The following is a 15,072-nucleotide window of genomic DNA, read 5'->3' as shown; positions in this document are numbered from 1 at the left end:
AAATAATAAAAAATTAAAATAAAATATTATAATAAAATACAAATAAATTATAATATATTACATTATATATAATTTACAAAAATAAAGCAAAATATTATAATAAAATATTACAATAAAAATAATAAAATATAAAATGAAATAGATTGTTAGGCTTCTGGTGGGCACTTAAAATGTGCATGACCACCTTCTTTGTACAGCTGGAGCATACAGCCCCACTTTCCCTAGAATGGAGTGTGTGTGCTTTCAAAGTTGTCTGGTCTGACATACTTCTCCCCTTCATACATTCTTTAAAGATGCATTAGAGATGCATTAAAGATGCATTTGGTTATGCATTTTTTTAAATAACATGCGTGTAAAACTATACTAAGTGGAATGGTAGGTTTCCATCCAGCTAAAATTAAGGAGTTTGCTTTTACTTTAAGGAGTTTGCTTTTACTAGTGTATTTCACTGTGATCCTTCTTATTGCAGCACTGTACTTACAAGATTGCTCTGATGTTGTTTAAAACAGTGAAGAGTATCAATTCAGGGGCATTTCTATATTTAGCAAGACTTCTACAAATTCTGATGGCAGCCACCCAACATCTCTCTCATTTTGTGGCAGCTTGTTCCTATGAATGAAGGAAATTTCAGTCACTGAACCCTTCTTTCTGCTCCACAAACAAGGTTCATAACCCCTTTCTTATATAACTGACGGCAACTCAGCATTAGTTTTCTTGCTCCTGATATTGGGAAAGTTGTTTGAGAATTTCCTAATTTTAATGGTTAGAAACTATTCGATAATTTCCATACAGACCCGTTACAACATTGTCCTATAACTGAAGCAGCTCTTCTCCCCTCTTTGGTGTCTATTCTTCATCAAAGCTCAAATCCTGTCCTTCTTTAGGATGCGTCATACATCCTTTAGCAGATTAAGCTGAAATCATTTCAGAAGCTACTGTAGAGACCTTTTCTCTTTCATTATTTAAGGTTAGTTCCTCTACCACACTGTGCACAATGAACCACTTGAGAACCCTTCATCACTGAGTTTATATTTCAAATACCGTCTGTCTGGGAATTTAAGTCAAATGGATGACTTATGTAGAGGTGGTTGATGACACTGTCCTTTCCACTGGCTTGGCTGAGGGAGCTGTAACAACGTCTAGCAAAGCAGGGAACATGTGGTTGCAATAATTCCTTATACCACCTTAACTATGCTTTCAAGAGAACATCTTTCCAGGGCAATAATTTCTTATCTCCCCACTCTTCACTGGAGACCCTTTCTGCACCTCTACCAGCTTGAATTGATTTTTCTGGATAGAAAAAGACTGCTAAGTAATAATCCAAATATAGTGTCAATAGCATAAGGCACAATGGCATCTCTGGTCAAATATATCCTGGAAAGACTGAGAGAAATAAAGAATGAAATTCTACACATAGTCTATATGCATAACACTCTCTGTATAGTTATACATAGATATAGAGCCTACATAAAATGTGTATGATTCTGTGTATATAAGTTAAAGAACCTAATCCTGTAATGCACTTAAGCATGTTTATAAATTCAAGGAATATGGATACTAGCAATTTGAATGAAATCAGGGAATAGTTTTTATTTTTCCTGAACTGGACAGATTAAGAAATAAAATAAAAAAAATACTTCTACTACTTGTACTGTGTATCAGTTTGACAGACAAAACAGAATGTAAAATATCTGACCATGAATGCGATGAGAAAAGATTCTCTTCTGCTGTTAGACAGTTTGCTGTTTCAAACCTCAGTTTACTGTTTGCTTTCTCTTTTAGAATACATTTTACACAAAAGCAACTCATTGTCAAATTAAGATAAAAGGGCATGTGACAACTTAGTATAAATTAAGAAAACATTTAAAGCTCTGCAGAAATGCATATTCAGTGACATCCATGAAAAATATAGCTGATGGAAGATGTAAACTGAAAACAAATTATTATGCCACACACAACCAGCTAGATACTTAGACAAGAGTCCTATCTCTAGCAACAGCTACTTATGAGTTTTGACCTTCTAGTTTTGACTACGTTATGAGTTCTTGACCTTTTTATTTTATTTATTTATAGCGAGCTCTGCTTGCAAAGTGACACTGGAACAGACCCCAAAGCTCAGAATCACATAGCATTTTGTGTTGGAAGAAACCTTAAAGCCCACCCAGTCCCAACCCCCTGCCATGGGCAGGGACACCTCCCACCAGACCAGGCTGCCCAAAGCCCCATCCAGCCTGGCCTTAAACACCTCCAGGGATGGGGCATCCACAGCTTTTCTGGGCAGCCTGTGACAGGGCCTCACCACCTTCAGAGTGAAGAATTTATTCCAAATATCTAATCTAAATCTACCCTCTTTTAGTTTTAAGCCCTTACTCACTACTTGTCCTACCCCTACACCCCCTGACAAGGAGTCCCTCACCAGCTTTCCTGCAGGCCCCCTTTAAGCACTGGCAGGCCGCTCTGAGGTCCCCCTGGAGCCTTTTCTTCTCCAGGCTGAACAACCACAACTCCCTCAGCCTCTCTTTGTAGGAGAGGTGCTCCAACCCTCTGGTCATGCTCATGGCCCTCCTCTGAGCTCATTCTAATACATCCACATCCTTCTTGTGCTGGGGGCCCCAAAGCTGAACTCCAGCAGTACTCGAGGTGTAGCCTCACCAGAGCCGAGTACAGGGGGACGATCACCTCCCCGGTCCTGCTGGCCACACTATTCCTGATACAAGCCAGGATACCATTGCCCTTCTTGGCCACCTGAGCACACACTGCTGGCTCATATCTAGCCAAAAGTCCACCAACACCCCCAGCTCCCTTTTCAACTGGCAGCTTTCCAGCCAACCCCTCCTTTAAGCTGTGCTTAAACATACATAAGTTACACGCACAAACTCATGCTTGTTTTTACGCTCTTCTCTGTTGGCAACATTTATTCTCCACCTGCAAGGGAAAGGCTAACACGACACCTGTGACAGCCCCAGAGCCTTAACACAAAGGACCTCAAAGCTGGGAATAACAGAGACTTGTCTGTCAGAAAGAGATGCAGACGGAGTTCGAGAAGCAGCCCCCTCACAAAGCACTCAGACACAGCCATGCCTTCCCTCATACTTTATTTCACAGCCCCATCCCTCCTCCTTCCCGCCCTTTCCCTCTCTGCCAGTCCCACAGTGAGGGCAGCCAGCCTCACTCCGCTACTGCGCATGCGCCGGCGGCGCGGCGCGCATGGGCGGGAGGCGACGGCGGGAGCTGGCGGGCGGCGGGGCGGGCTGAGGGGAGGGGGCTGCAGCCGGCCGGGCTGCGGGGGGGCGGCGTGAGGTGAGGGGCTCCTGCCGCCGGTCCGAGCCCAGCTCGCCCTCAGCTAGGGCTTCGCTGCGTGGCGGTATCCCCCCAGGGGGAACGCGGGGCTTGAGGGGAAGCCGGGCGCTGCGAGCCTCCTCACGGCTTTCTCCTTTTTTTTTTTTTTCCGCGATAAAGCGGCGGGAGCCGTGCCGGGCGTCGGTGGTCCAGCACCGGGGAGCTGAGGGGCGTCCTCCCGAAGCGTCGGATCCAGCCGAGACGCCTGGCTTGTGCCCGAGGTGTGCTGCTTGTGCCTGCCGGGGAAGTAAGTGGGTGCTGCTCCGGGCTGCTCCGAGTCCGGCCTCCACACAGCCTCTAAACAGCTTCCTAACTGTCTCCACACAGCCTCCACACAGCCTCCCGACTGTCTCCACGCAGCCTCCTAACTGCCTCCCAGCAGTTTTCCAGCCCTGCTCAGGAGCATCCTGGTTGCAGCCTGGGCTGCTGCTAGGCCGTTTATCGTTGTGCCAACGTAGCTGTTTAATCAAAAGTAATTGTTTCTTGAAAATATCGCCCTAAACACCCTTTTTCTAGGATGGTATCCTGCTGGAGAGCAAGGCACGTACATGCAGTCAGTAGTGATGTAAGGTTTTCATTCAGCGGCTTAAATGCGTTTGGTGGAGGTTAGCCTGGCTGAGAAATGTCTTCACGGGGCTGGCAGGTACAGTGTGATCAGCAGGAGATCCGTGCTTTTCTGGAGTTGCTTAAGCAGCAGGATAGAGGGGCCGAGACACCTAATGTGGCTTTAGGTGTGCTCGGGGTGCTGTGTCAAGCCCTAGAGAGTGCAGCCAGTGGAGCAAGAGAGCTGTCCTTAAATCCATGTGAGCCTTTCAGCTGTTTCTGAAACTTTCTGACTTTGCTTGTTCCCTGTTTTGGAGGCTGTCTGCATATTTTCCTTCCATCCTTGATAATTTTTCGTAGTTAATTTACAGAGAGAAACTGTAAGGTATCAATTTTTTTAAAATTTTCATTACATTTTTGAAGATACTTGAATAGGTACTGTTTCCCATAGTATTTTTAATCCCCTTTTGCTAACCTAATAATTTCTCATATGGCATTGTATTTATGCCCAGCAAGGCATTTGTAAATACAGTGGAGCGTGGAGTGCTTTATTTACTGTCTTGATAACTTGCAGATACACTTGTCTGCTGATGAGGTATCTATTGTACTACCAAAACTTCCAAATTTACTTTTTGGTTGTGTTAGGTTTGACAAAGTCAGATTCTAGCTCTTGAGTTTATTTCAGTTCTTTTGCTACAAACAAATGTACCATCTTTACAGCGATTTTAGAAGGTTGAGGCAAAGTGTTATCTTTAACTGAGGTGCTTCTCTGTGTTTTGTAACTAAAATCCAGTCTTTCTAGTGAGTGGACAATTAAACCATGGTGAGGCCCTGGCACAGGCTGCCCAGAGAAGCTGTGGCTGCCCCATCCCTGGAGGTGTTCAAGGCCAGGCTGGATGGGGCTTTGGGCAACCTGGTCTGGTGGGAGGTGTCCCTGCCCATGGCAGGGGGTTGGGACTGGGTGATATTTAAGGTCCCTTCTAACCTAAACCATTCTATGATGAACCTTTAGTCTTTCATGAATAGTCCTAGTCTAAAATTATACTGTAATTTTATGTTACAGCTTTACGTAACTGGTCTGGTAATTGGGCTCCTACTATTTTTGAGCAGTATTTCTGGACTTCATCATCAGCTGGATTTTCTTCAAATGTCTCTGCTGCTTTAAATTTAGGTTTTTATGCTGTTGTATTAACATACAAAGAGCTATTATTTTGTGTTCCTCATCTTTCCTTATGCCCCACCTGTTTGCTGTTATATGTAAATCCTAATTTATTGGTTGTCTAGGGAGGAGATGATCTGTGACTAATCTGCTTTCCTCATGTTATTCCCTTGCTACTTCTAAATGTATATGAAAGCAGACCAAAATATATGTTTCTCCAGTTGACTAAACTGTGACAATTCTTTGGCATATTCATTTGCTGATACGCTGTATGCCTTCCCCTGTTTATTTTTGTTTTTGAATTCTGCCTGGTGTGAAAACATCTGTATAATGCCTTATGTAGTAAAGGCCTATTTCGATGTGGTCTTTAACTCTAGCATAATAATACTGTTATCCCAAGCTAGAATGTCTCTTTAGATTTTACGTCAATTCTTGCTGCCGCTTCTTTATGTATATGGCAAGAGATGATAATTAAAATCTTTGTTTTCCAGATCGCTTGATTTCTCGTCTCCACACCTCAAGAGGGACGTGCATGTTTAGGTGGCTAACTGCAGGAACATCAAAATGCCTAATCTCGAACATTCGGCGTATCCAGCAGCTACACTGCTTCGCTTGGAAAGTTTGGTGCCTTGTCGAGAATCCCAAGTGTCCATGTTGCTGTCCATATTTGGAGAGGTAGTGCTTTCTATATTGCATGTTTGAGTAGAACAAAGATGCTTTATTATCTCAGAGTGAGCAGTAGAAGTTGCGTAAGCTTTTGTGATGTCTTTTTTTTTTTTTTGTTACCCATCTTTAACATCAGTGTTTGGCTGATAGATTCTAGTAAGTTCTGGGTAAATTATTTTTCAGTGGCACTGTAGAAATTCTGTTTGTATTTTTACCTGTAAATCTATTACCTGTGTGAATGAACTCTAGGTACCTGAAGTTGATGTAGTTGGTAGTTCTGTTGCAGGCCATAAGGTTTTGAAATCGCTGGGTTATTAACTGATTCTGCTAGTGGTTGGCAAAGCTGTAGTAAAAAAAGCAATGGAGGTTTTTATCTGCAAACTTAAAAGCAGCTGATCTATTCATTTACATTCCATTAACGAAATGGAAATTAGTATCTGCTTCTACCTTTAATTGTAGATAATAAGTATGTAAAACTTAAACGCTGTATTTATTACAAGCGTAGTGGCAACAAGCCTTCTAAAAAAAATCTTAAATTCTTGTTAAATATGCAGGTCAGATTATCCTCATATCTTGCACAAGAATGCATTCATCTTGGGTTAATTGATTATCATTGTTATTCATAAATAATGTTTGTCAAATTTATTTTTTCTTCAGTTTTTAAGTCAGTGTACAAGATTCTTCAAAATGACAACACAAGAATAAATGCTTGTTCAGAACGAAATAAAAAAGTAATAGGTTAATTTCCTTGTATTGTAAAAAATAGATGGAATGTACTGCATCAGTACCATTAATTAAATAGTGATGTTATATCGAATATTTCTTCACGAGGGAAGAGCAAACTTCTTTACCATCTCCTCAACTCATTTAATTCTTTTCTGTGTAGTGCTGATGAAAAGAAAAGCAGCTTTGTAGTATTTGTACAAGTTAGAACATTGAAAAATTTTCCAATTTGCCCTTGCCAGGATTTTGATTGTTAGATAACTAATTTGAATTAAGAGCCAACTGTTTTTCTTATTTCTTGAGACTTTTAACTTTTTTTAGTGAAAAAATGTCTCCTCGCATAGCAGTTTCACTGGTGGCTTCATGTGAAACTCGATTCTTGGGACTGATTTTCCCAACATTTCAATGGTCACAGTATCAATGTGATCAAATTTTGTGTTTCGTCTTTTTTGGCATGTTTTATATTTAATGCCTCGATTTTAAAGGTAACTTTTCTTTTGGAGGAAAACTTCATTGATAAATCCTCTATCTGATGAACAAAATAGAAGAGCTATTGAAACAGCAATAACTTTCCTGATTATTTTTTTTTTGTTCCCTCTCTCCTCCTCCTCACGTAGCGTCAGCAGTTTAGTTTTCCATCCATCTTTATCTACGGACATACATCCAGTGGAAAGACCTATGTGATGCAAACTCTTCTAAACACATTACAGGTAAGTTTGTTTGCAATCAATACTGAATTTAGAACTGTGTAATGGAGGGGTGATAAAAATATATTCCCTCAGACTAGCTTCTGCTTTGCCAGAATGGTTTGTTTCCTGAGCTGTTTCTGCCTTCTTGATTCTTTTCCTCTAATTACTGTGTAGTGAACACGATCATAGTTTCTGCTCACTAGTACGTTTAGGATAATATGAAATAGTGCATGGTAAGATATATTTCATCATAACCTTTCCAGGAAACGATTAAAATGAAAATAGTAGCCAAATTTTGTTCAGTCCCTATAAAAGGGACTTAGCCTCCAGTGACAAGCGAGTACTTTTACGATGGTTCCAGTTCAGTCTAAAAGTCACCTGTAGTGTACCTTTTTCTCTTGTAATTCCCCTTTAAAATTTTATTTGGATATGAAAAAAATACCTATGAAAGTTTCATGAATAGAATTTTGGTGATACAAATGTCCCAGTAATGTTTAACATGTGTTGTAAAGATCTGTACAGAGTAAAGGGAATCTTAACACGCTTAGCTTGTTACTAGCTTAAAATAATAGGGGCCAAATGCAGGAGCAGTTGCGAGAGAAGATGAATAACAGCGAGGAGAGTTTGCCAAAGTGGAATTTTATTTATGTATTTATTTTGTCAACAAACTAATTTGAATTACATTCAGTTGGGTGTATATAATCTCCTTTAAATATAATCCTAAAAGCTTGAATTTAGTAAAGTCATTAAAAGCATTCTAAGCAAACATGCAAGCAATGTGTTTGCTGAAAATTAAAAACAAACAAAACCACCCACAAAAAAAGTGAGTCAGTGAAATGATGAAAGTCACTGGCTGGATACAAGGCTACTGCCACTTGTTCCAATACTTTTGCAGATTCAAGGAGAACATTGTATTCATTGTAACATGTTTAGTTAGTTCCAGTCAGCACGCTTGTAGACACAGAAAAATCTTTTTTACTTTGAAGAATATTTAACACTCAAGATCTAAGATCTTGAAGCAGTGTTGCATAGGATGAGTTATTTTAGTTCAAACAATAAATGGTTATTCTTTTGCATAACGAATCAGTTCTAAATGGAAAAAATGTAACAAAAAATAGTTTTCAGTACATTTTCAGAGTCTTTTTGATAATATGAAATTTTTCACTTTATTTTTTTCTAGATCATCCAAATACAGCTTGATGTGCATCCTATGTTAAAAATCCCAGTAAAACAGTATGCCACTTGCTGTTTGTAATGTAATAAAATCACTTATTTAAATTTTTTTCAAAATTTTTGAGCTATTGAGTGCCTTGAATAAATATTTGTAGATAGTGTTGTAGCTAGATGGTTAGCAACAAGTGAATTATATCAACTAATTGGAATCAAGGATTTGTTGGGATAAGGAAAATATAAATGTGAAACAAAATATACATCAAGGATTCCTGCTTTCAGTAAAAGTAAAATCATCTTGATTTTAAGTCAGTTCATGCCATACGGATAATCACAGAAAATAAATATACGCACATTTTTCAGACTAAGAAATTTCAAAGGAACATCTAAATTATTTTTTATATTACGTACGTCAACTTTGAATTTAACTTTTTAACATTAACATTTTGTCTACCCTGTAGACTTCTCTTCTTCCTTCTGTTTTAGCTAGATGTATCCATTTCATAGTTATGGTTTTTATTGTATTAGTAATGTGCTTAAAAGGTCTGGGACATCCTATTCAGAGCTTTGGCTTAAGTATGTCCAAAATCCAAACAGTATATTTGTTATGATGTATAGAATACATTTTCAGAATTCAGTCCCCGGTAGGCCAGGTGTGAGAAAAATCTCAATTTTCTCAGACAGGATCTTCTGTGAAGCTATTTTATTTGTGATTGCAATGGCGGGCGTCCTGCAAGCAGGAGTGCACAGTAAAAGTTTATCATAACCTTGTATTCTCTATTACCCGACACCTGATTTCTCCCGTTTCCTCGCTGGCTGGGTACTACAGGTTCACAACCTACTCGATGCCTTTCTATACGATATATGTACAATTTTATTTGACCAACTGTCAATTTCTCCTTTTCCTTTTTTTTTCCTTTTTCTCTAGTGACTAGAGGGCCTGTGATTTTTGTTTTTACTGACTTCGCATTGCTCATCCTGTTTTTCTTAGCTATCCTCCTTATTTTGGGACAGTGGGACCTTCTCCTTTTCTTCTTAACATACTCCACCCTGCTAGGCTACTGTCATGCCTGCACAATGACTTTTGAATATGCAAGGTTAGTGGAATTTTCCACTGCAAAAACACCTTCTATTGCAAAAACACAACTTTGTTTCTCACACGGGAAAGATGCATGCATTCTTCACGTGTGTTTCTGTTTTTACTAAGCTTGGTACTGCCAGACCTTTTGCTGGTGGGACAGGTCTTATTCTCTCATGCCAGTACTGTTGCTGTTTCCTCCTGAATGAGCATCACTTTGAGAAATGTTAGCACTGTATGTCCTTCTTCAGCTTTGCCATCCAGCATAAACTTCCGTTGGATTCCTGCTCTTAAACAACAGTGTGGGGGTAAGTATGAAGTAGGTCAAAGCAGGACTGAGAAGGCATGTTCTTGGAATGTATGAAATGGATACTACTGTGGATTTAACGTGCTGTTCTGAATTTGGGGTCTTATAATCCTAGCAACAGGGACTACAAGCTCTCTTTTCCTCAGTTGTTAAGGAAGAAAACCAAAGCTGTCCACTGGGAGATGAATTATATCCCTGATCGCTTGTACTGGAGTTCCTGTGTGTTACTAACCAGAAGAACTTTGTCAGGAATGGAATTATTTCAGTTTCAAGGACTGTAGGCAGAGAAACCTACTCATTAAGTGTCGTGTGCTGTTATCTCTGAAGATCTGAACTCCATAGTAGTGGGTCATTGTGGCTGAATGTGTGCTTCTCACGAAAATACTTGTTTGAAACATGTAGAGAGGTATGGCCTTAAGTCCACTTCAGTCCCTATCTGGTCAGTGCTGTCAGATTTCTAAGTACTCAGTCCTTGCCACTTCTGTGGCCCTTCTTTTTCTTTTAGCACATGTATATATGTTGTTTTACTCGTTCTTCTAATCTTTCCCAAAATAAGTTTCAAAGTCCTCCCAAGTTGAAGGGTGTTATCACAGAAATTTCCTAAACCTGTTAGTGCCTATGCTTTTATCAGTCAAGTTCTTCAGGGATTTAAATCCAATGACCTCATGTCCAAACCGTATCTGAGTTCATAAATTTCTTCTTATCTGTTCTCATAGTCATGATGTTTCAGGCTTGTTTAGAGTGTACACACATCACAGATCTGCAGGACTGTTTTTTCTTTGTCTGCAAAACAGTGTTCTTGTCTCTGTCATTAAAAACTGTAGAGAATTTTTCTACACAGAAAAGTGGGAGACAATGGCCACGATCTTCTTTTGTATAGTTTCTAACGCTGTGCCAGCCAGTTGCAACGTAATCAGAGACAGCCAGGTACTGGAAGGAGTAGGATTTAAGCAGCAACTCATTCTATGGAACTTGCTGTTGCCAAGTATAGGTATCTGGTGAAGGCTTTTCTGGTGGTGAAGGCTTTCCTTCTGCTGTGGAGGTACAGCATGTTGAATAAGTGATTTTAATGACATAGCCCCGTTCCTTTAATAGTGATAAAAATGGTAAGAATGCTATTTATATGTCGTTTGAGTGGCTTGCCAGCACATACTCACACTTCCCCACATCTGTTGAATCATATGCCGTATATTGTACTTTAAGTAGAAAGACTGGAATAAAGTACCTATATATATGTCTTCATACACACACCCGTGCTAGGAGTTTAATTTTGCAAGCAATGCGTATATATCCCAGTGACTAATGCTTCCCAGAGGTTTTAATGTTCAGTGTAAAAGCAGTGTATGCTTTACTGAAGAGTATGGAACTGTAAAATTATCTATTTTCTAAAACCTGAGTTGCTGGAAAATTGCCTGTTTTCCTTATATATGCTTGAATACTACTACTGTTAGAATCATAGAATATCGGAGCTGGAAGGGACCCACAAGGATCATCGAGTCCAACTCCTGGCTCCACCCAGGACCACCCAAAAATCAGACCATGTGTCTGAGAGCACTGTCCAAACGCTTCTTGAACTCCAGCAGCTCGGTGCCGTGCCCACTGCCCTGGGGAGCCTGTCCCAGTGCCCAGCCACCCTCTGGGTGCAGAACCTTTCCCTAACCCCCAGCCTGACCCTCCCCTGTCCCAGCTCCATGCCGTTCCCTCGGGTCCTGTCGCTGTCCCCAGAGAGCAGAGCTCAGCGCCTGCCCCTCCGCTCCCCTCGTGAGGGAGCTGCAGGCCGCCATGAGGCCTCCCCTCAGCCTGCTCTGCTCTGGGCAGAACAAACCAAGGCACCTCAGCCACTCTTCACATGTCTTGCCCTCTAGGCCCTTCACCATCTTCATAGCCCTCCTTTGGACACTAACAGTTTTATACCTTTCTTATACTGTGGCACCCAAACCTGCACACAGTACTGGAGGTGAGGCTGCAGCAGAGCAGAGCGGGACAATCCCTTCCCACTACTGACTAGTACTGCCATGTTTAATGCACCCCATGGTACAGCTGGCTCTCCTGGCTGCCAGTGCTCACTGCTGGCTCATGTTCAGCTCGCTGTTGATCAAAACCCCCAGATTCCTTTCTGCAAGGCTGTGTTGTTTTGTAGTCCTTAGCGTCTTCTATTTCTAGCCAAATGACCATAAGTTTTCAATATTACTGAATTGGTGCTTACAAGTACATTTTATGAAATGTATGTCATACGCTTTATTTTCACATACTCTTTGCTCTGAAAAGATCTGGTTTTCTGAAAATGTTCTGCACTAGCAGGCTGATCACGTGTCCGATATAGAAGCTTACACTTCATCTTGGGGTCATTTATATGGAATGAATGCCAAAAACATTCAGAGCGATTTTGAAGTGTGTACTCCTGGATCACTTTCTTTGTAATATGTTTGAGAAATCTGTGTTATCCAGACGCCGTAATTTGTAATTGATTATTTTATGAGATTGTAGTGTGTTATGGTAGTTTAGCTTTTCTTTGACCAAAATGCTATTTGGCTTTCTTTCTGTGTATTGCTCTCAAAAGAGAATTTTTAAAACACAATTAGAAGATGCACTACGTGTTTCATATGAGGATTTGTCAGTTCTCTTCACGTTGTGGTATGTAATATTTTGACTAGATATACATGTAGTCATTCTTCTTTGGCAGGGTTTTGGTTTATGCTCTCTATTCTATTGGCAGGGTCTGGTTTCTTTCAGTGTTTCATCTAGAAGGAAGAGTTGATTTTGTAGTATTTATACATAAAAAAGCATGGTAAATACAGCATAGCACTAAAATTGTATTTTCTGTTCTTTTCAGCTTCCTCATGTGTTTGTGAACTGTGTGGAACACTTTACTTCACGGCTTCTCTTAGAAGAAATTCTCATCCAGTTGCAAAACCGTTCTTCTGAAACAAAACAGGCTGCTCATGTGCCTTGTGATACTTTCAATGACTTTGTACGTCTGTTTAAGCAAGCCGTTGTGAGTCAAGATCTTCAGGATCAAACGATATATGTTGTAAGTAATTTAATTTTAGTGTGCAGGTTTCATCTCAGTTACGAGGGTGTGACTAACTGCCAATAATTTGTATGTGAAATTTATGTACTAGATCGGTTTTCACAGAATTCCTGTGTGGACTTCGTTGAGAATCTGTTGATACCGATTAGATTTTTTTTTTTCCAGTTGGTTTGCTGCCTTTAGATGAGCCAGTTAAGGGTCTATATTTTCCCTGAGTTTAGTTTTTTTTTTATACACAACCTGTATAACTAGTAATGACCATAAATTATACTATATAGTTAATTTCAGTTTGTAATAAGGTCTGTTTAAATATGTTTATATTTAAATAAACATATTTAATAAGGCCTGTCTAAATATGTTTATATTTCCATTAAAAATACCTAATATGAGGTTCTTTAACTTAGTAGCTATGTTTAGGGAAAACAGTACTATCTCATAGTTTCCTACAGCTCATGAAGTTAGTAAAATTTACTCTTTGAAAATTGGAAAAAGAAAAAATGAACCAATACTTTCAATATATAATAAGCTATTCACAGATAATTCAATTTAATGTACAGTCACAAAAGTGGTGTTGGCATCCTTCAACAATTCCTTGAGAACAAAATTTAGCACTAAAATAAGTAGAAGGAAATTTCGCAAGATATTTAATATAGTACATTTTTTTTGACTTTAAGTGAATATTTGAAATAAGAAAACTGTTCTACATCAGTAAAGAATGCTTCAAGTGTATTAAAATGAGCATTGCTCAGAAAGTTCTTAAAAGATGGTTGTAGAAAGCAAAGCATTAAATATCTAGAAAGGTTCAATTGCATCAGGTAGATAGTTGCTGAATCAGAATAATTAAGTATTAAATTAGTACCTCAGTTCTGTTCTGCATGGGAACAGACAGGAATGGAAGAAATCGATTCATGTATATTAACCTGTGTCATCTGGATTTATGTTAAAGTGCTTTAAATTGAGACTGATGGAAGACCAGCATGCTGGTAACATAAACTGGCAAAACTAATTTATTCTGTTTCATTTTGGTGCTAAATAATGTAATATCTCAGCCGAATTAATTCAGAGTAAATGAAGATAAATGTTTACTCTCAAGCAAAGGATTCTAAATGTTTCTCTTAACCCGAGCATGGATGCTGAATGCTTGTGATTACTTGCAAAAAATGAATTTATTCATTCCAACTACCTGAAAAACTGGAGCAGATAAAACTTTTATTCATTTGTACATCTACAATATTTAGCACTTTACAGAAGTAAGAAGCTGCTATTTTTAATGTTACTTAGCAGTCGGTTGTACGAGGTACTTTTTTAACAAAAATAGCTTAAGCATGACATTAAGGTAAAACTAAATAATAAGGTGGGTGTGGATTTATAGGTCTGTGTGTAGGCTGTTCCTCTGAACCACTTGACATATTGCACAAGCCACTGTCATGTATATTTTATATGCTGTAAATATAAACTCAACTTTCTTTCCCGCATAAGTGAAAAGATCTACTTAGGTTAAGACCTTAAAGCCTGGTGTACAGTAGCTGCACGTTACCGGATCTTTATAATCAGTATTTTGTTAATAAAAATACGTAGACTCTATTTTCAAGCAATTCAGAGCAAACCTGGTCAGTAGCACAAAACTGAAGATGATGAAGGGACTGGAGCACCTCTCCTGTGAGGGAGGCTGAGGGAGCTGGGGCTGCTCAGCCTACAGCAGAGGAGGCTCTGGGGTCCCATCAACGTCCATCGGTGGCTGCAGGGAAGGTGCAGAGCGGAGGGAGCCAGGCTCAGGGCGGTAGCGTGGCCGAGCGGTCTAAGGCGCTGGATTAAGGCTCCAGTCTCTTCGGGGGCGTGGGTTCGAATCCCACCGCTGCCAGCAGCTCCTTTTAGGGAGCAGTCATCTTGAATGTAATCCCACAGCATCTGCAGGACCACGGGGAATTGTCAGCATGGGCTCAAAGCTGTGCAGGGGAAAAGGCTCTGGGGGTGCCAATTGATGCTCGCCTGAACATGGGCCGGCAGTGTGCCCAGGGGCCAAGAAGGCCAAGGGCAATCCTGGCTTGTATGAGCAGTAGCATAGACAGCAGGAACCAGGGAGGTGATTGTACTCTGCTCTGGTGAGGCCGCACCTCGAGTCCTGTGTTCAGCTTTGGGCCCCTCAGTACCAGAAGGACATGGAGGCCCTGGAGTGTGTCCAGAGAAGGGCTACAAAGCTGGTGAAGGGCCTGGAGCACAACTCCTATGAGGAATGGCTGAGGGAGCTGGAGTTGTCTGGTCTGGAGAAGAGGAGGCTCAGAGCTCTAGACCTTAATATGCTCTCTTCAACTACCTGAAAGGAAGGTGTGGGGAACTGGGGGTCAGCCGCTTCTCACAGATAGTGAT

The 15,072-nt window shown here is 40.3% G+C and overlaps 1 protein-coding gene across 3 annotated transcripts in view; it reads left to right on the top strand.

Annotated features, from left to right (window-relative positions):
- The first annotated feature begins 3,178 nt into the window (after nucleotides 1-3,178).
- The window catches only part of ORC5 (origin recognition complex subunit 5), a 71,531-nt gene continuing 59,637 nt past the window's right edge, over nucleotides 3,179-15,072 (top strand). The window contains exons 1-5 of one of the 3 annotated variants that reach the window (XM_083844180.1): nucleotides 3,179-3,300; nucleotides 3,460-3,586; nucleotides 5,533-5,716; nucleotides 7,048-7,140; nucleotides 12,508-12,705. In XM_083844180.1, the coding sequence (XP_083700306.1) occupies nucleotides 5,606-5,716; nucleotides 7,048-7,140; nucleotides 12,508-12,705 (402 nt within the window). In that variant the 5' untranslated portion in view covers nucleotides 3,179-3,300; nucleotides 3,460-3,586; nucleotides 5,533-5,605. Of the gene's footprint in view, nucleotides 3,301-3,445; nucleotides 3,587-5,532; nucleotides 5,717-7,047; nucleotides 7,141-12,507; nucleotides 12,706-15,072 lie in introns of those variants that run through there. The other 2 variants (XM_083844182.1, XM_083844181.1) reach the window with 2 other exon arrangements.

Source organism: Anser anser (assembly GCF_964211835.1).
Source record: "Anser anser genome assembly, chromosome: 1".
Classification (NCBI taxonomy): domain Eukaryota; kingdom Metazoa; phylum Chordata; class Aves; order Anseriformes; family Anatidae; genus Anser; species Anser anser.
Note: the sequence above shows the minus strand (reverse complement) of the source record. Positions and strands in the feature narration are given on the sequence as shown.